Below are 20,220 nucleotides of genomic sequence, written 5' to 3'. Positions count from 1 at the left end.
TGTGTGGATTAAAATGAAATTCCAAAGCAGCTGACGAGAGTCGATTACTATGGCACAAAATGGGATAAAACCCCAATGTCAAATACCAAACCAAACCCCATGGCACTACAGCCCATGAAGGGCCTTGGCCTACCAAGCGACCGCTACTCAGCCCGAAGGCCTGCAGATTATGAGGTGTCGTGTGGTCAGCACGACGAATCCTCTCGGCCGTTATTCTTGGCTTTCTAGACCGGGGCCGCTATGTCACCATCAGATAGCTCCTCAATTCTAGTCACGTAGGCTGAGTGGACCTCGAACCAGCCCTCAGGTCCAGGTAAAAATCCCTGACTTATATTATATAGGTATTATAGGTAAGGCATTTCATTGCTTCTGGTAAGAAAATTAATGTTCTTCGGGGAGTTTTCATAAAATGTTTGCCTGTTTTGCCACATGCTTATCGCCAAAGAATTATTTAATTATAATTGCATTAAAAATTCTCCTCTTTGATTCTTCTTCAATATACGCCGCTTACATATAAATATTTGGGCAAAACAGCACAAAACAAACATACAAACAAACAAACAAACAAACAAACAAACAAACAAACAAACAAACAAACAAACAAACAAACGGAATTTACTTATTTTTTGGAAGAAATCGGTATCGGTAACTACCCCTCTGTGGGTGGTAGCGCATCAAGTCGATCAAATGTTACTGAACTACCAGTCGAAATTTAGCACATGATGATATCGTGATTTAAATTTGTAGCAAAACGGACTCTTCTGCAAAACATGTCATGATTTTCTTGAAAATCACCATTCTTCATTAATTTCAGTTATTGGATGTATACTCGATAGTTCAAGATCATACACTAGCTTCAATAGATTAATACTGAAGTTGAAAGCTAAATACTTCATTTTCCTATATAATTCTTGAATACCTCGGAATTAATGGTTTATCTCTATTTTATAATTGAAGCCATGGTTTTGCTCCTTAGAAATCGGAACTTTTCCCAATGGCTCCTAAACGGAACCAGATTAGGGCCTAATTCCTTTAAGTATGTACGAAAATTGTTTAGATTTGGAAATAATAAGTGGAGATAAAGCTGGACAGAGAGCTCTAATCCCTCAATTGACATCCGATACAACACTTCCACATTCTTTCAAGAGGCATCCATTTTCAATTCGCTTGGCATTTTGTATCACGATCAATAAACCTCAAGGGACGTGACGGTCTCTATTTACCTCAGCCAGTTTTCAGTAGTAAATAAGGGTTATACTGCCCGAAGGCAGATCCCAACCTCCGCAGAGCTGTTCCTGAGCCGGAGTTTACGTGCGGTAGGGTGGCCAGTTCCTTTCCGCTCCTCCATTCCCTTACCCCCCACCAACAAAGCGTGGCAACCCATCCAACTCCTGACCAATGTTGCTTAACTTCGGAGATCTCACGGGATCCGGTGTTTCAACACGGCTACGGCCGTTGGCAGTTTTCAGCCATGACCACTTAAATGTCGCAATGTCAAGAGAGCGATATTTTAAAGTTGCAACAGTGTCAAAAGTTAATCGTACATGGAATGCACCGAGCAGGTAGCTGCGTGGTTTGAGTCACGAAGCTATCAGCTTGCATTCGGGATATAGTGGATTTGAACCCCCCTGAAGATGGTTTTCCATGGTATCCCGTTTTCACACCAGGCTGTACCTTAATGAAGGCTACGGTCACTTTGTTCCCACTTCTAGCCATTTCCTATCCCATAGTTGCCTTAAGATCTACCTGTGTCGATGTGACGTAAAGAAAATTGTAAGAAATGTCATATAGAAGGAAATCCTTCAATAAATATTTACCCCATTGATTGTCATATCTTGACGGGTTTCAGCTAGTTTAGAATGAAAACCTGTTAATGACAATTGTCACTCCATAGTAAGAATATTGAAGATAGGAAGATCCTTTAGAAAAGTACTGTAGTTCATTCCAAGGCTTCCGGAGTCAAGGAGAAAGATATTGAAGGCTAAACTATGGAGGGTTGTCATAGTCTACTCAGTAAATAAATAGCCATCCCATTCGTCAAAAATTATTCGGGATTTTAGCTATTTTTATCACCTCACGAATGATTCTATGCATCAGCGGAAAATAACTATAACACGACCTAATATCCCCAAAGCAATACAATGTTATCGTTTTACTTGTAACACACAGCAATTAAAATATTTTGAGATTTTCCTATTACCCCAAAATATAAACTACAATATCCATACATCGTTAGAATATGATTGTATTTTGAAATATTTTTCGAACAAACATTCAACAATATATTGTTGAAATCATGGTTTGCTAGTGATTTAGCGTCGCACGAACACACCGAAGGTTTTAGGCGACGCAAGGATGAATAAGTGCTGGGATTCGAACCCTCCATCCCACGAATGCAAGCTTGCAGCTATGTGACCCGAACCGCATGGCCAACTCGCTCGGTTGTTATTACAAAAAGCTCGTATAATAATCGACCCAACCGTCAGATTGGTGACTAATGTGACACGGCTTGTGTCAAGAGCCAGTGGTACGATAGCATGTTTCTTCGTTGACTTCTGCAGCAGACTAAGAATTAACAAAGATGTCATAAATGCCGTTGTGCTCACAGCGTTAGAGAGATCAGTCAGGATATTAAGACAGCGTCTATAGCATCCTCATGTTAACGCAGCGAGCGTGCAGCAAATCACAAATCTTGGATAATTTTATTTCAGTTCCTATGTACATTTTCACTGTAGGCTATTAATTTATAACCTTACTGTAGTATTGTGTATCCTTTTGGCAACCTGTAATTACAGGGACCTACTGTCGGCAGTCCTGAAAATGGTTTTCCGTGGTTTCCCAATTTCACACCAGGCAAATGCTGGGGCTATACCTTAATTCAGGCCACGGCCGCTTCCATCCCACTCCTAGGCCTTTCCTGTCCCATCGTCGCAATAAGACCTATCTGTGTTGGTGCGAAGTAAAGCAAATTATGAAAAAAAGAAATTTAAGGGAAAAAATATCTCAACTCACCATTTTTCATAAATAGAGAATCATATTCTAAGCTGTGAACAACAACGCCGTTAAACCCTACGGCTTTCTGACCGATGTCTGCCTTTAAAACACGAATTTGACTGAGCGATCAAAATTACAACTTGACAAAAACCGAAACCTCATGGCGCAACAGCCCCGAAGGGCCATGGCCTACCAAGTGACCGCTGCTCAGTCTGAAGGTCTGCAGATTACAAGGTATCGTGTGGTCAGCACGACGGTTTCTCACGGCCGTTATTCTTGGCTTTCTAGACAGGGATAACTTGACGAAGTATGGGAAATTATTCGACCAACGGTCCATAAGGATTTAAATACCAACCGACTGCGTCGAGATTCAATCCCGCAACCATAACACAGGACAGCTTTTAATCAATTACCCTACGTAGCGGTCCTGGTTTAAGCTATATTGGTGGTTAGTAAACGCTAAAGGGAGCTTTGGCCCTACAGTATCTAAGTAACTGTGTCATATGTCGAGTATACGGCTCGAGCCGGTCCGATCCCCAACAGCTCCGCGTAAGCGTCACTAAAGAGGTATACCAGGAAATAAGGAGTGAGGTAGTTTCCCCCTGCTTTCCTCACTGGGCCAAAAGTTGCTATTACATGACAGCCTGGCAAGCCCGCTGAAATGCTCCAACCAGCCAACCGTATGAGCAACTTTTTCACACCATTCTTAACTGGCTGTATTATTAGCATCACTCATACCTCAGTGGCTTTCATATTGTTAAGGCCAAGGCTGAGGCTGAGAAAGGTCAATACAAGTTACAAATTTGTTCTAGCCCACACCAGAAGACATGGTGCACTGTAAACTCTAGGTCTCTCCAGTAGGGGCATACTCATTAACTAAGTAACTAAATTAATTAATTTCAGTTTCAGAGATACATCAGTGTATACATATTACAGACACACCTCGTACTTACCTCGCTTGTGGCGCGAATTCTCACAGATAGCTCCTCTGCGGTACGCACAATGTTTACATGTAATAAGGAGCCGTACTTTAAACTGGAATCAAGTTTTATCTTATCACTAGGCAGGCGAAGAACCTCGTTTCATCAAGCAGCTGATTTCCTTAAGCCTGGCTGCCCGATAGCACACCTCCAGTCTTTGTTTAACGGCTGTACTTAAGCAGCAACACCAAGAAGCTGTGCGCAGACACGACGAGATGTTACTCGTTAGATTCCTCATCGTTTGCACCGTTGCTTCTGCTTCTGCTCAGGTACGTGCAGTGGTGACTCATGGCACAGGGCAAGACCAATCGAAATTGCTTAGAGTTAATATCACACATTTATCATTCTCAGTGCATTCTTCAGCAACTCATTGTATAGATCTTGTTCTCTCCTGAGGGTACCCAAAAATTAAATTCTAATATTTATATTTTTATTCTTCTGCTTTCATAAGCATGAAATTTCTAGTTACGATATGAGTTCATGTAATAATTTAATTTCCTGTAATTGCTTTTTTTTCTTATTACTTTCGTTGTTATACTGTCGTAAGCAGACATTGCCTCCGGGATACCCTGTATCCCAATTGCTATGTATTTGTTAATAATAATAAGAGAACGAGAAGAAGAAGAAAACTCCTTGACTGAATGGTTAGCTTGTGACCTTCTTTTCAGACTGTTCTGGGTTTGATTCCCGGATGGTTCGGGGATTATCCCGGCATTTGGTTTGGTTAATTCCTCTGTTTCCGGAACTGGGTGTTCGTTTTCGTCGTGCTACATGTGTTTTTATATTTACGCAACAAGATATCATGCCAAATACCACAGCAACATGCAATAGTGAATGCAACCCTTACCATGAGGTTACCGTTAGAAAGGGCATCCGGCTGTAAAACAGGGAGATGTCCACATATGTGACATAATTATCACCCGACTCCCTACAAGGCTGTGAGAAGGGTGGTATAATAATAGTAATAATAATACTAACATGATTGGTTTTACATTTCACTAACTACGTTCACAGTTCTCGGTGACGCCGAGGTGCCAGAATTTGTCCTAGAGTTACATGCTGGTAAATCCATCGACACGAGGCTGACGTATTAGAGCACCTTCAAACACTATCGGACTCTGTTGGGATTTAGCGCGCCAACTCAAGGCTCCGATTGCAAGTACTTTATCGACTGAACTACACAGGCAACTACATGTGAAATTTTTGCTGGGTTGAGGCAGGTTTCTTCGATTTTTCTTGTCAGTTCCTTTTTAAGTAGCCCCATATAGCCTACAATATTAATCTGTGATCGCTCTGGAGATGTGCGACAGGTCTCGAACGCATACTACTACTACTACTACTACCATTATTCTTTCATTCATTCCTTCCTTCTTTCTTTCTTTCTTTCTTTCTTTCTTTCTTTCTTAATCCGTTTACTCTCCAGGGTTGGTTTTCCCCCTCGGACTCAACGAGGGATCCCAACTCTACCACCTTAAGGGCAGTTTCCTAGCGTGAGACTTTGGGTTGGAGGATACAACTGGGGAGGAAGACCAGTACCTCGGCCAGGCTATCTGACCTGCTATGCTGAACAGGGGCATTGTGGGAGGAATTGGAATATTGGAAGGGATAGACAAGAAAGACGGAAGGAAGCGACCGTGGCCTTAAGTTAGGTACCATCCCGGCATTTGACTGGAGGAGAAGTGGGCAACCACGGAAATCCACTTTGAGGATGGCTGAGGTGGGAATTGAACCCACGTCTACTCAGTTGACATCCCGAGGCTGAGTGGACCCCGTTCCAGCTCTCGTACCAATTTTCAAATTTCGTGGCAGAGCCGGGAATAGGACCCGGTGCCTCCGGGGGTGGCAGCTAATCACACTAACCACTGTACCACAGAGGCGGACACAAGTAACAACAATAATAATAATAATAATAATAATAATAATAATAATAATACAGTAAAACACCGCTAATCCGACGTCCGTTGGTTCGACTTTCCACATAATCCGACCATGACGCACGGCAAGACTTGTACTGTACGTACGCACATTGCAGGCATGTCGGCACTTGAAACGTTACACACAATACATTAATGCGTCTGTTAGTTCGTAATACTTGACCACCCAGGGCATTCTGAAGCTTTGCTTAGTGAGTGTTCATTGTTAATCAGTATTTCTTGACAAGGTGAACAGCTATTGTGTTTTACAGTAAAAATTTGTTTTCTTTTGTGTACTCGTCACATTACGACTATCAAAAAGCATAAACACGTTACGCTGACTTTTGAAGACAAGTTGAAAGAAAGAGTACTTGAAATATAAGATTAATGTGTGTACCAACAAAAACATACAAATACAGTTGGTGCGGGCGTTACTCCGATTAAAGACTGGAGGAAGAATAGGAAAGAACTAGAAACTCATACAATGACGGTCTTAAGAAAGAAGGATAAATCGTAAAATGTTGAAAATGCCTAAATCAGAACTCTTAGATCATGCTTTGTGCGTGTTATCATAGGAAAGTAGAAAAAGAAATGCGCTCATTTTCAATATGAAATTGGAAGGAGAAAATTATCATTTTGCTACGAGTGAAGGCTGGTCGCATTGCTGGATAAAACCTCATAGGGTTGGAAGTGTGGTGATTTCAGGCAAGAAGCAATTAACCGATGATGTAGTTCAAGCACCTTTCTTTCACAATTTGAAAAAAAAATGTTAAGGAATAAAATGACGTCCTGTCGCAGGGAAACGACACTTTGAAAGGGACAAAACTTGCAAAGGAGAGAAAGTGACTATTGCCTCTTGGCGCAATGTTAACTGTAATAATAAATTATACTTTTTATAATCAGCAAATCGAAAATACCGAGCGCATTCAGGAATATTAATGTCATCCCTGCCAGCGTATTTTCGCCATCAAATATCGGCCTCGACAGACAGCGGCCTTTCAAAAATCGTGGTTCTTTAAGTAGTTTGTGTCTGCAGTTGGGCAACATTTTAATGCTAAAGAACTCTCTGTAGATGCCTCTTTGGTGTTGAATAACGTGCCATCACATCCACAGGAAATAAACAAGGGGGGAGGGGGGTGACTTCTCTCATCCATCAACATGTAACTGAATGACTAAAGAGAATATATCGCCGGAAATATATTGCATCCATTTTAGAGAAGATAGAAGAAGGTAGCAACTTGTTTGAGGCAATTAAATATTTTAATATGAAGGTTGCTATTTACAGCAAAAACCTGTTTGAGGCAATGAATTTTTAAATATTAAAAAGTGCTACTTACACAATTCCTGAGGATTATGGGGAGGAATTAAAGCATCAATACTTAGAAAATTCTGGCGTAAACTTTGGTTTACAATTACAGTTGAAATTTATCAAGACGGTGATCAAAATTATGAAACGCAGGCAATCGTCCAATATTTGTAAATCTTTATTGCTCATGTCAACGACTTTTATACGTGGCTTTCTGAAACTGTTGTTGACTGCACATCGGAAGAAGAACTCCTCGCTAGTTGTTTTACGTCGCACCGACACAGATAGGTCTTACGGCAACGATGGGACAGGAAAGGGCTAGGAGTGGGAAGGAAGCGGCCGTGGCCTTAATTAAGGTACAGCCCCAGCATTTGCCTGGTGTGAAAATGGGAAACCACGTAAAACCATTTTCAGGGCTGCCGACAGTGGGGTTCGAACCTACTATCTCCCGAAAACTGGATACTGGCCGCACTTAAGCGACTGCAACTATCGAGCTCGGTTGGAAGAAGAACTAGACGACGATATGTTCATTCAGATCATTAAAGCTGTTATCGAGAATGCAGACGATTGTGAAAATGAACATGATGAGGATGATGAAGAAACTACGAATCTCTTGGTCGAGTATCCCATGAAGACGCTAAGCAGGCTTTTAATTTAGTTCCTTTTTACATTGAATAGAATTATTGTTCTACGCCTAGGGACATTCAGTGGATAACGAAAGAAGGCATATACGTCCCACTAACTACCTTTATGGTTTTTGGAATGTATTTTGCCAGGCAAACGAGGATTGCTGACATTTTTTCATTCTTACCTGTTTAAGGTATGACTATGTATTGTTATGTTGTATGTATGTACTACTGTACATTCATTAGTATATACAATACGACAGTAAATACTATTGTTCCTCTGGTAACCCGACGTTTCGTGCGTTCCGACCATGCCCTGAGTTCCGAGGGTGACGGGATTAACGAGCTTCTGCTGCAGAGTTGTAGTCGATATCTCCCAATTCCTTTAGCTTTTAAGAGGCATCTGGTTTGAATTTTACCCTGCAGGAGTTCTTTAGCGTATCAGAAACCTAGGACACGAAATCATTGCATTTAAACTCCCTCAAATGAAACCGTAATCGAATCCACTGCCATGGGAAGCAGAAGAATAAGGACTAATTCACCGGTCGGGATAGATAGCTTAGGCGGTAGAGCGCTGGCCTTCTGAGCTCAAGTTGGCGGGTTCGATCCTGGCTCAATTCGGCGGTATTTGAGGTCTTCAAATAAGTCAGTCTCGTGTCGTTAAGTTTATTGTCACGTTAAAAACCTCTGCAGGACAAGATTCCGGCGTCTGAGCGTCTCTAGAAACCGTAGCTTTTTGTATGTAAAACAAATAACATTAATAGAGAGAGATTTTTAAAGAAATAATAAATCATCCGTCCTCCGATGAGGGGACCATTTAGATACGGAATACAGTCAGCTTTCAATTTCAATAGAATTTGAAAACATCTAAAAGTGGAAATTTATTATTGTTCATGCTATTGTCTTCACTTCCAGGGAGTGTGAGGGAGGAATGTTAATGATGTTCTCAGATATAAATGAAAATTGTAGAGAGTCCCTCAGTATCTGTTTTAAAAATCTACAGCCTGTTTCCAGTCATCTGACTGGGTCAGGAATGAAATAAATGAAGCACCTATCTAGCGGCGAGGATAGGAAATGTGCCGGCTGCCGAAGCCTGTCGCACTCCTCTGGGGCAATGATAAATGACTGACAGATGAAATGTTAATGAAGTGTGTTGCTGGAATAAAAGACGACAACGAAAACCGGAATACCCGGAGAGAAACCTGTCCTGCCTCCGCTTTGTCCAGCACAAATCTCACATGGAATGGTACTTGAACCACGGTATCCAGCGGTGAGAGGACGGTTCGCTGCCACCTGAGCCACGGAGGCATCCCAGTATCTGTATTACAATTTTATCTATTTCGCAGAATGGAACTTTAAAATTTTGTAGTAAAGTCAATGTCTAACTAGGGAGGGTGCCTCTTGCTCCGAATAACAGGCTTCTGACAATCCACCGATCGATAGATATTTTGTACCTTGCTGACAGGTAAGACAAACACAGTACATAAGTAGCTTGTTTTACTAGGTCCACATCCCGAGCCTGATTCGAGTCTCTTTTAAAGCAAATGGTGGGATCTAAGACCATTACTTTACTGTCCTTTCTGCTGACAGCTGTGGTGTCAGCCCTGCGATTAGAGCCATCGGCAGAGATGCCGCGAACCTCCTTGTGCACCTTCCTTCCACTCTGTGTCATGGCTTGAGCAATCGACGTTCTTACACAGTGGTGGGGTTGGTTGCGAATTAGCTCACTGCTCCGGCTGAAACCCAGCACAAGCCAAAATGGCTGCAACGGCTTGTGCTGAATGACTTACCAGAAACCGCGCCGCTGAACTCAGCTGGTTGTAAAGGGTTGTGCTGAATGACTTACCAGAAACCGCGCCACTGAACTCACCTGGTTACAACGGGTTGTGCTGAATGACTTACCAGAAACCGCGCCACTGAACTCACCTGGTTGCAAAGGGTTGTGCTGAATGACTTACCAGAACCCGCACCGCTGAACTCAGCTGGTTGTAAAGGGTTGTGCTGAATGACTTACCAGAAACCGCGCCGCTGAACTCAGCTGGTTGTAAAGGGTTGTGCTGAATGACTTACCAGAAACCGCGCCACTGAACTCACCTGGTTACAACGGGTTGTGCTGAATGACTTACCAGAAACCGCGCCACTGAACTCACCTGGTTGCAAAGGGTTGTGCTGAATGACTTACCAGAACCCGCGTCGCTGAACTCAGCTGGTTGTAAAGGGTAGTGCTGAATGACTTACCGGAAACCGCGCCACTGAACTCACCTGGTTGTTTTGCTGAATGACTTACCAGAAACCGCGTCACTGAACTCACCTGGTTGCAAAGGGTTTTGCTGAATGACTTACAAGAAACCGCGTCACTGAACTCACCTGGTTTCAAAGGGTTGTGGTGTTGTGCTCAATGACTTACCAGAAACCGCGCCACTGAACTCACCTGGTTGCAAAGCGTTGTGCTGAATGACTTACCAGAAACCGCGCCACTGAACTCACCTGGTTGTTTTGCTGAATGACTTACCAGAAACCACGTCACTGAACTCACCTGGTTGCAAAGGGTTGTGCTGAATGACTTAGCAGAAACCGCGCCACTGAACTCACCTGGTTGCAATGCGTTGTGCTGAATGACTTACCAGAAACCGCGCCACTGAACTCACCTGGTTGCAAAGGGTTGTGCTGAATGACTTACCAGAAACCGCACCACTGAACTCACCTGGTTGCAAAGGGTTGTGCTGAATGACTTACCAGAAACCGCACCACTGAACTCACCTGGTTGCAAAGGGTTGTGCTGAATGACTTACCAGAAACCGCGCCACTGAACTCACCTGGTTGCAAAGGGTTGTGCTGAATGACTTAGCAGACTCTGTTATTCATGGGTTTAAGCACCAACTGTAACAGCACCATGTCCTTATCGAATATCCAACACACCCTAGTTGCTCTATCGTCACGCCGGACAAAGAGCGTATTGTGAAGCACGCTTTGAACACCGGCACAGCGTGACGTAAGAATAATTACGAAGAGTAATATGTTAGACCAGGTTGGTGCTTAAACCCATGAATAACAGAGTCTTACCTCATAGAAATGATACTTGCCCATTTCATATGTGTGAAAATTGCAAGAGAGTGTATAAGTTCCTATTTCTGCATGTTTTGACACGGTCTCTTAAGCCCTGGTCTTCAAAGATGTCAGTTTTTATTCACCCTGTATCTCTTTTCTTGGCCACAAAAGGTGTTTACGTGGGGCGTGGCACTGTGCAGATGTGAGACATAAACATTTGGTCGTGCGTAGCTCTGAGGATGCATTCAGGGGATAGTGGGCATGAATCCCACCGTCGGCAGCCTAGAAGGTGGTTTACAATGGTTTCCCCATTTTCACACCAGGCAAATGCTGGAACTGTACATTAATTAACGTCATGGGCTCTACCTTCCTAATCCTAGAACTTTCCCATCCTTGCGTCACTGATGTATTAATGCGACGTTAAACCATTAGCGAAATAATATGTTTAATAGTGCAGAAAATAGTGAATGGGGGAAGATTTTGGATTAGAAACTAGTATAACAAAAAGATTAGGAGAACATTAATAGGCCTACTTGCATCAGAACTATCTTATGGCAGAGTTCACTCATATTTTAAAATCTCAGCTTCAACGGAACTTGGAAGGCGGCCCATCGCCTATGCGTCTAGGATGACTTTATCGGCTCAAGTACAGTAGAACCTTGATTATACGTTCCCGGAAACTACGTTTTCCCGTATTATTAGTTCAAATTACGTGGTCCTAACTTCAAATATTGAAATTGTGAAGAAAATGTAGTTCGTGGAATTTTTGAGATCTCTAAGCTATTTATGTGTTACTTAGAAAAATTGGTGATTCTCTTTCCGTTACAAATAGGGCCTCTCAAAAACGGGATACTCCACGTAAGAATCTGCTCTCGTTTCTAAAGCAAATGAATTAGGTAAGAATGGGAAGGGGAGTATTATGTGTTTCGTTTATATAGTACGTACCGGTAATTCAAGACCCACGGAACGGTGGTGTTCCTCACTTCATTTTATATCCTCTTCTCCCAGCCTTTGTGTATTGGCAACCACTAAATTTTGATTGGTTTCAGTAATCGAATTTCAGAACACACGTGCAAAACCAATGTTCTGCAAGTGTGGATGTGTGTCTTGGTTCATAATTTTAAAGCAGTCCGACTCTATGGCTGAGTGGTCAGTGTCTTAGTGTCTTGGTATACGGTACCCGACGCTCAGGGTTCGATTCTCCGCAAGGTCAGGGAAGATTTAATCTTAAACGTTGATATCCTTGGATCGGGGACTGCCTCTAACATCCCTGCACAACACGTATCCTCTATCACACTAACATGCAGTTTTCTATAAGGTTATACGGCAGGTGTTACTCATCCACATCGTAGTGTCTGCCTTATAAGGTCTGCACCAGGCTAGCAATAGTCCCACGAAATTATTAATTATTATTTCAGAGCACTGCTTAAATTAATGAATAAAATATACAGTCAGAAAATGTATGGTGCAATTAACATTCGCGTGACTATTAAAACCTGCGTGTAGCTCTTCTTAAGTAGACCATCCATGGAGAGTTTCAGAACGTGTATGTAATAATAATAATAATAATAATAATAATAATAATAATAATAATAATAATAATAATAATAATAATAATAATAATAATAATAACAATGGTTTTACGTTCCATTAATTACTTTTACGGTTTTCGGAGACGCCGAGGTGCTGGAATTTTGTTCCGCATGACTAATTTTGCGTACCAGCAAGTGTATCGACAGTCGAGCTTTAAATCCCATAGCCGGGAGGGAATCGAAGCCGGGACGCCTAGGACCGAAGGTAACGTTGCTGGACACTATGTGGTGTCAAACGGCTATAAAAGTTTTACATTTTATTTTGCAAGAGGATAATGTCCTCAAGGGTTTAACAGTATATCAATAATTTCTTTTGTACAATTTTGATTTACGTTGCACCGACACGGATAGGTCTTTTGGCTACGATGGGACAGGAAAGACTGGGAGTGGGAAGGAAGCGTCCGTGGCCTTAATTAAGGTACAGACCCGTCTTTGCCTAGTGTGAAAATAGGAAACCACGGAAAATCATCGTCAGAAGTCAATAATAAATTATATCCTGGTTCAAATTAGTTACAGCGTATAGACAAGTCTGTAATATTTCCCTAGTATGCATAGTTTACAAGGATCGTTACTTAAAAGTATAATATTATAGGAGAAATCAGTAGAGTGGAAATACAGAAAGAAATTATGTCCATGCCGACGACTTAGTATTAATGGCAAATTGCGCTGAAATCTTGCAATCTAATATCTTGAAGCATGAAAAAACTCCAGGGACTCTGATTTAAAAATTAGCGTGTAAGGACGAGGATGAATTGGAAGGATAGCGGCCGTGGCCTTGATTAAAGTACATTAAGCATTTACCTGGTGTTGAAATGGAAATCTCTGGAAACGATCTTCAGGGCTACTGACGGTGGGATTCGAACCCACCATCTCCTGAAAAAAGCTCACAGCTACGCGACCCAAATCGTGCAGCCAACTCGCTCGGTACGCTACATGCCGTTTGATTATTATTATTATTATTATTATTATTATTATTATTATTATTATTATTATTGCTAGTTGCTTTACGTCGCACCGACATAGATAGGTCTTATGGCGACGATGGGATAGGAAAGGCCTAGGAGTTGGAAGGAAGCGGCCGTGGCCTTGATTAAGGTACAGCCCCAGCATTTGCCTGGTGTGAAAATGGGAAACCACGGAAAACCATCTTCAGGGCTGCCGACAGTGGGGCTCGAGCCCACGATCTCCCGGATGCAAGCTCACAGCTGCGCGCCTCTACGCGCACGGCCAACTCGCCCGGTACCGTTTGATTTATACATTACATCGGCAAAGATATGTCTAGTGAATAGGGACAGGGAAGGCCTAGGATTACGAAGGAAGTGACCGTGGCATTTGAGGGATAGCCCCAACATTTGCTTGGTGTGAAAATAGAAAACCACGGGAAACCATCTTCAGGGCTGCTGACAGTGGAGTTCAAGCCCTCCATCTCCACCTCGGTACATACGAGAATAATGGACAAGGGTAACAGAGGGGACGAAGGCGACGTTTAATGGATTCAGCATATAATGTTTTAAAGTTAAGAGATATGGTACTAAACAAGGCTACAGAGCTTGCTGCAGATAAGGGATTGTGGAGGCACGATGCTGAATGATATTTTGAGAATTGTTCAATTCAAAATACAGTATTTTCCTTAAATATATATATAAAATTGGATGTTGGTATGTTTGAAGCTAACAGACTCAAAAACTACTGGACCGATTTCGTTGATGTTTTCACAGTTTGTTCTTAGTACATATGAGATGGATTGTGAAGTGGTTTGAATGAAATCTGATTGGTAGTTCGGCACTAAGGGGTGAAAAATAAAATAGGGGAAGATAAACAAACCGCAAGACAAGTCCGATCAGCGGGTTGCCTACCCAACAGTATGTGTTCCTTAAAACTTATTTCTGCTTTTATCAAGTAGTGTGGGGGCAGCCCAAGGGGAGAGGATGAAATGTAAAAGTAATCGAAAACGACCGATATTAGTGTCGTATATGCTGAGGTAAATAAATGTACACAGGCAGGACAACGTCTGTCGGGTTTTGCTAGTATAATATAAAACAGAACTTTGCTTTTGGGCGTGATGTATCTCTAAGACGATCTACATGCGACTAATTGTTGCAATCTGTCGCAAGTTCATCGTGCTCCAAATAATAACCGTATCCTGTATGTTTGATCTGCAGACGTTCGGTATCGACGAAGGCGATATTGAGAATTTGAACAACGCCACGAGTGCCGAACTGGAGCTATTCAGCGAAGCGGCAGACTACTTGCTGGAACTCCACGAGTTCTTTACGGAGTACGAGAGGCTAAAGGCGCAGTCCAAAGCTGAGGAGATCTTACATGACGCCTTCAGTCCCGCATTCAAGAATGTAGCCGCTATTGTGGAAGAGGCGGAGAAGACCGAACGGGCAGACATCTTAGAGTGTGTGAGGAAAGCTGAGGAGAATGTAGATCAGACCCTGGACGAAGTGAGGACTCTACTTGGGAAATGTTATTCCATGGTAAGTTGACAAAGTTCTGAATTTATGATGATATTTGACCTTGCAATAGTTAACAAATACAGTCTACATGAGGAAAAATTAAAAATTATTATAGCTGGTTTTTGGAATCAAAATTACATTATAAGTAGAAATGATTAAATGTCGCAATTAAAATGAGACCATTTTTTCAAAAAAAACCCTTAAAATGTGTCGTCGAATAGAAATTTGCATTGGGGACCAGTTAGTTTCGATCAGATACTGGCAAGGCTGAACGGACATTAGTCGGCGTTGTTCAACTGTTAAAGAGAGTTCAGATACCGAAAATCGGTTAGATTGTAACAATTATAACAATTTGCGCTGATAGAGACAGTATTTGTTTACTATTGTACTTGCGAATCATCTACATCGTTTTAAATATACATTTTTCACTTTATACTGTAATGACTAACTTACTGATATTTGACTTCCTAGTTTTCTGTGGTGTTTTGAAAGTATTACAACTGAGGCAGCAAAGAGATGGAGATTGCTTTGCTTTGGAAATGATTACAGATGTAGAAGTATGAGCGATAATTCTCCTAATTTCTAGAACAGGTCTTAACGGTATTTAGGACAACATATCAGTGATGAGACAGTTCTTTACGATTTAAAAAAAATCATGTTCCTAACACAGATGTGATTTTGACGAAGTTATAATGGGGAGAGGATACGTCTGACCGGTGATTACCAATTAATTACCAATTAATTACAAATTTTGATGACATAACAATGTTTAAGAATGATATATAAAATGATGGCAAAATTCCAGTAAAATTATCCGAAAACTATCAAAAGTGACATATAAATGTTAAATGAAATATTACAATCAATTTACTAATAGAATTGGTACAACCTATATTTAAAACACAAACAAATTCAAAAAGACTGCGTCTTTTTATTAACATAAATTTAATGGATACCTAATCTAATTTCATACTTTGATGAAGATGCACATAAATACTGGTTAACATTTCAACCCATTGTTTAACCATGCAAATTTAGTTTTTCTTTCAAGAATATCTTTTCTGTTACGTCTTCCGGCAAGTCGGAAATCTCCGATCATTGCATTGACTATGGTATTCTAACTTTCTAAAGGTGTACATAAGGTATTTATTTATTTATTTATTTATTTATTTATTTATTTATTTATTTATTTATTTATTTATTTATTTATTTATTTATTTATTTATTTATTTATTTATTTATTTATTTATTTATTTATTTTACAACAAGAAGTCAGGTTTGGTGGTGGGATGAAAAAATCAGCACAGTTTATTACGTATAGTAAAGTAATCACATAAGGGTGAGTAACTAGCTTATTCATCATACAATCGTCTGGTTCCAAGGCAGAGTGTACTGCGTCTTGGCCTTCGGTTCTTGGGCCCCAGGTTTGGTTTGATTCCTGGTTAAAGAATTGTAATCTTAAACGGTTAATTACTTCGAGGATTGTGTGTTTGTGCTCTTCCCAAAATTCTGCCACTCATACACCACATAACACTCTCCTACTCCACAATTGCACGCAGTTTTACGTATATACAGCTGATATCAACCTCTCTAATCGGAGGATCTACCTCACAAGGACTGCTGAGGCTAGTACGGTAATAGTCACCCTGACTAGGCGAGTTGGCTGTGCGGTTAGGGGCGCGCGGCTGCGAGCTTGCATCCGTGCGATAGAGGGGTTTGAATCCCACTATCCCTAGCCCTGAAGATGGTTTTCCGTGGTTTCCAATTCCACACCAGGCAAATGATGGGGCTGTACCGTAATTAAGGCCATGGCCACTTCCTTCCCACTCCAGGGCGTTTCCTAACCCAACGTCGCCATAAGACCTATCTGTAGGTGACGTATAGCCACTAGCAAAAAAAGTAGTCACACGAATTTGTTATTTTTTTTATTATCATCGTTTCAACTTAGGGATATTACGTCGAACTGGTCTGTTCTGTAACTACTGGTATCTCAATTTCTATGTTTTGACCTACAACAGGTAAAGACAATGCTCACAAATTGTTCCAGAATATCTCATGACCCATAACACTAGCTGGATAAGCTAACAGGTTCCTACGCTCATTTGCCCTCATCTAAATCTCTTACTGAACACTGTTACTGTTGCATAATATATTAATGATTGATCATTTCCACAGGATGTAGATCTGGAGGAGAACGATTCCAAGATCAGCAACGACAGCGATGACGAACACGAGGAGACTCTCCGACGGGAGGTTGCAGACTTTCTTCAGGTGGCTGTTAGTCTGCTGGAGTTGGTGTCCGAAGACACAGCGGCCATGCTGAAGGGCAGCGATCAAGTACGACAAGCAATATCGCAGCATGCTATCATGTTGGCAAGGAACTTCCAAAAGACCAGGATTAAAGTGCGAAATTGTGTTGACTTGGAACTGGAGGAGGCGTACAAAAAGGCAGACCGAGTAGCAGCCGATGCAGCGGCATGTCTTCTTCTAGATCACCATGACGAGTTATAATCCATTTCCCAGACGCTGAGATTGGAAATACCATGACACAGGACCCTGGAAAATGAATGGAATATTGCCACGTTGATATTAAATGTCGGAACGCTTAAAGTGTGTGTGTATGTAAGAAAGGTATTTAAATAATATTTTAAAAATGGGTAGGATGAAAGTTTTCTTTTCAATTTGGAACGTCGTATGAATGGAAAAGTATTATAGTCAACACAGATTCTAAAACAATGGGTGCCACGTCAGCATTTTCTCAAGAGGTCATTGACCCCTAGTAGTAAGGCTAGAGGGTTCTGACCCGAAGTCATTGACTCCTAGTTGAGTAGAGGGCAATGGTGGTTCGCGGATTTTGAGTACGAGAGCAAGTCTAACTTCACAGATGCCATTTTGGAGGGACCTAACCTCACAGTGGAGGGACATAACATCACAGGGCCCAGTTTTACGGTCAGATGGCCTTCCCTCCTCATGTAGCTTAGTGTTACGGCAAGTTGCCCTTCCCAACTCATGTTTTGCGTACGAGAGCAAGCCTAATCTCACAGTTGCTGTTTTCAAGGGACAGGGCACAGTTTTACGGGAAGATGCCCTTCCCTCCTCCTCAAGAGAAAGCCTAACCTCACAGTCGCCATTTTGGAGGGACAGGGGGCAGTTTTATGGTCAGATGCCCTTCCCCCTCACAGACGCCATTTTGTAGGGGCCTAACCTCACAGAGCCCAGTTTCACACTCAGATATCCTTCCCTCCTCCTCATATGGCCTAGTTTTACGACTAGACGCCCTTTTCGTCTCGCTCCTTGAAGTAGTGACAGAGCTGTGACGTAATTAGCGCGAGCGATTTAAAAATGCACACAACCGAACGCACAGGCCTTCTCCTGACAGAGCTGTGACGTCACAGCTTGAATGATTTGAAATGTGGACTGCTGGTTAAGGGTGCATGATGTGTGTCCATTCCTTGTCTCGTCTCTCTACTGTGTTGGTTTTTTTGTGCTGAGATGAATCTGTTAAAATCGATTACTGGGTACCCTTCCTGACGTCAGGGAAGATGAAATGAATGACATGATATACGGAGAGATTTTAAAACCCCGGTCGTGGCATATAGCCTTCTCCTGTCGAATAGCATCGAGAGGTCTCCTCAAGGCTTTACATCTCTGTCCGACGGACAAATAACTAACAACAGCGTTATATGCCCCTCACTGCGGAGAGGATTGGAAGGCTTTTTGGCACATAATCTAGTGATTAGAAATTGCATACCACCACCTACCTTACCCTGCTAGGATGAATGGCTCAGACGGTTGAGACGCTTGCCTTCCCGTCGCAAACTTTTGCCTCACCTCATACACGACTGTTCTCTTCCTCGTAAAACGCATTTCTACTTAGTTATCTACCTGTGCCAGAGTTGTCTCCGACGGGACTGAGCACGTGACGTACTAAAATCATTCTGCTTTATCATACAGGGATTACATCAACATGTTTATGCGTGTTTAGACTTGTTCGTTATCAAGGACACTCTCTAGTAAACTCAAGCCTTTATAGATGGTATAAGTGTGAATATTTTAGAAATGTGTGAGGAGGCAAGGGGAATGCAATAAGTAGAAAATTTTAAATTTATTGAAATTTATTGAAATTTATTGAAATTTATTGTATAATTGTTTACAAAATTAAACAAACTACTACCGTTTATACACCAGTCTTGGCTGCTGTACTCCTTAACATCTTACTGTGAAGAGGTAGCATGCAATGCCCCCTGCAACATTAAAATTAAACAAACCATGTATTGTTTATGAAATTAAGTTTTCAAAATATATTACAATGCATGTTATGCATCGCAAAGAAGATGATGCTGTTCTTACCTTCGTGTCATTCATGTGCTTTGTTCCTTTCTGAATCATTATCAGGTACTGAAAGAAGGGAAAAAATTCATCCATATACTGCCCACAGTTTAAAATCTTCGGATTAGGACCATCGCAATCGCATTCAATGCAATTTTCACATCAATGCTTGTAATGTCGTCGACAGCGTCTGCATGAAGCTACATCGATTGACATCTTACTGTGGAGAGGTAGGATGTCCCAAAAAGCATCTACGAAAGGAGCAGCGTACGTAGATAACAATCCTGGTGGTAAGCATTAAATCAGTTGTTTTGGCATCTGATATAAGTTTCCATGTTTATAGAACCTTAATAGCCTCGCTTACTTGAGTGAGGTACATAGGATGTAGCGTATTAATTTCGCTGGTAGGCGAACAGCGTGCACATTCACAGTTTTGTTTGTTGTCAAGACGATTGTCTATAACCGTGGAGTCTTTTTCATCTTTCTGTTCCATAGTGTACGGTGTGGAAGCGCACACAAGTGTTCATGATAAAGGATTATCCTTATTTATAGTCTTGTAACAATATTCTTTAGTGGATGATGACATCACTCATATGAATAATAAGACAATAGGCTGTTGTGTTAGGAGGAATATTTTCGGATGTTTCGAATTCTATACGAATATCGTCAGGAGATTCTTTTATAGATTCTTCATGATAAGAGCAGTCTATAACTAAAATCGGTGCTTTATTTTTAAATTCTTCAGGCGAAAATAGCGGACGATCTTCTTTCTGATAATACGATAATTGGAATTTACAAAACATGTCATAGAGCAAAACAAATTTATTTTTCTCAAAATTAATGTCCATGTTTTCGTAGGGATACGTAATTCCGTTGAGATATAGTCTAATATTTCTTCATTTACAGTGATCAAACTGTGAGGTATCTTTTTCATAGTTGAATTTACAATGGGTTTGGAATCCACAAATAA

The 20,220-nt window shown here is 41.4% G+C and overlaps 1 protein-coding gene across 1 annotated transcript; it reads left to right on the top strand.

Moving 5' to 3' along the window:
- The first annotated feature begins 4,090 nt into the window (after positions 1-4,090).
- On the top strand, positions 4,091-19,041 carry LOC136867239 (uncharacterized). The gene is made up of 3 exons (XM_067144379.2): positions 4,091-4,243; positions 14,622-14,942; positions 17,097-19,041. Exons 1-3 carry the CDS (start codon positions 4,190-4,192, stop codon positions 17,430-17,432), a joined length of 711 nt encoding a protein of 236 aa, XP_067000480.2. The 5' UTR covers positions 4,091-4,189; the 3' UTR covers positions 17,433-19,041.
- The last annotated feature ends 1,179 nt before the right edge of the window (positions 19,042-20,220 follow it).

This window comes from Anabrus simplex, chromosome 3 (assembly GCF_040414725.1).
Source record: "Anabrus simplex isolate iqAnaSimp1 chromosome 3, ASM4041472v1, whole genome shotgun sequence".
Lineage (NCBI taxonomy): Eukaryota > Metazoa > Arthropoda > Insecta > Orthoptera > Tettigoniidae > Anabrus > Anabrus simplex.
Note: the sequence above shows the minus strand (reverse complement) of the source record. Positions and strands in the feature narration are given on the sequence as shown.

What these genes read in the sequence shown, in the direction of transcription:
- LOC136867239 (XM_067144379.2), top strand. Translation starts at nt 4,190, where the DNA reads ATGTTACTCGTTAGATTCCTCATCGTTTGCACCGTTGCTTCTGCTTCT. An exon ending in TTGCTTCTGCTTCTGCTCAG is followed by an intron (nt 4,244 to 14,621) that starts GTACGTGCAGTG and finishes TTTGATCTGCAG; the next exon opens with ACGTTCGGTATCGACGAAGG. An exon ending in TTGGGAAATGTTATTCCATG is followed by an intron (nt 14,943 to 17,096) that starts GTAAGTTGACAA and finishes TCATTTCCACAG; the next exon opens with GATGTAGATCTGGAGGAGAA.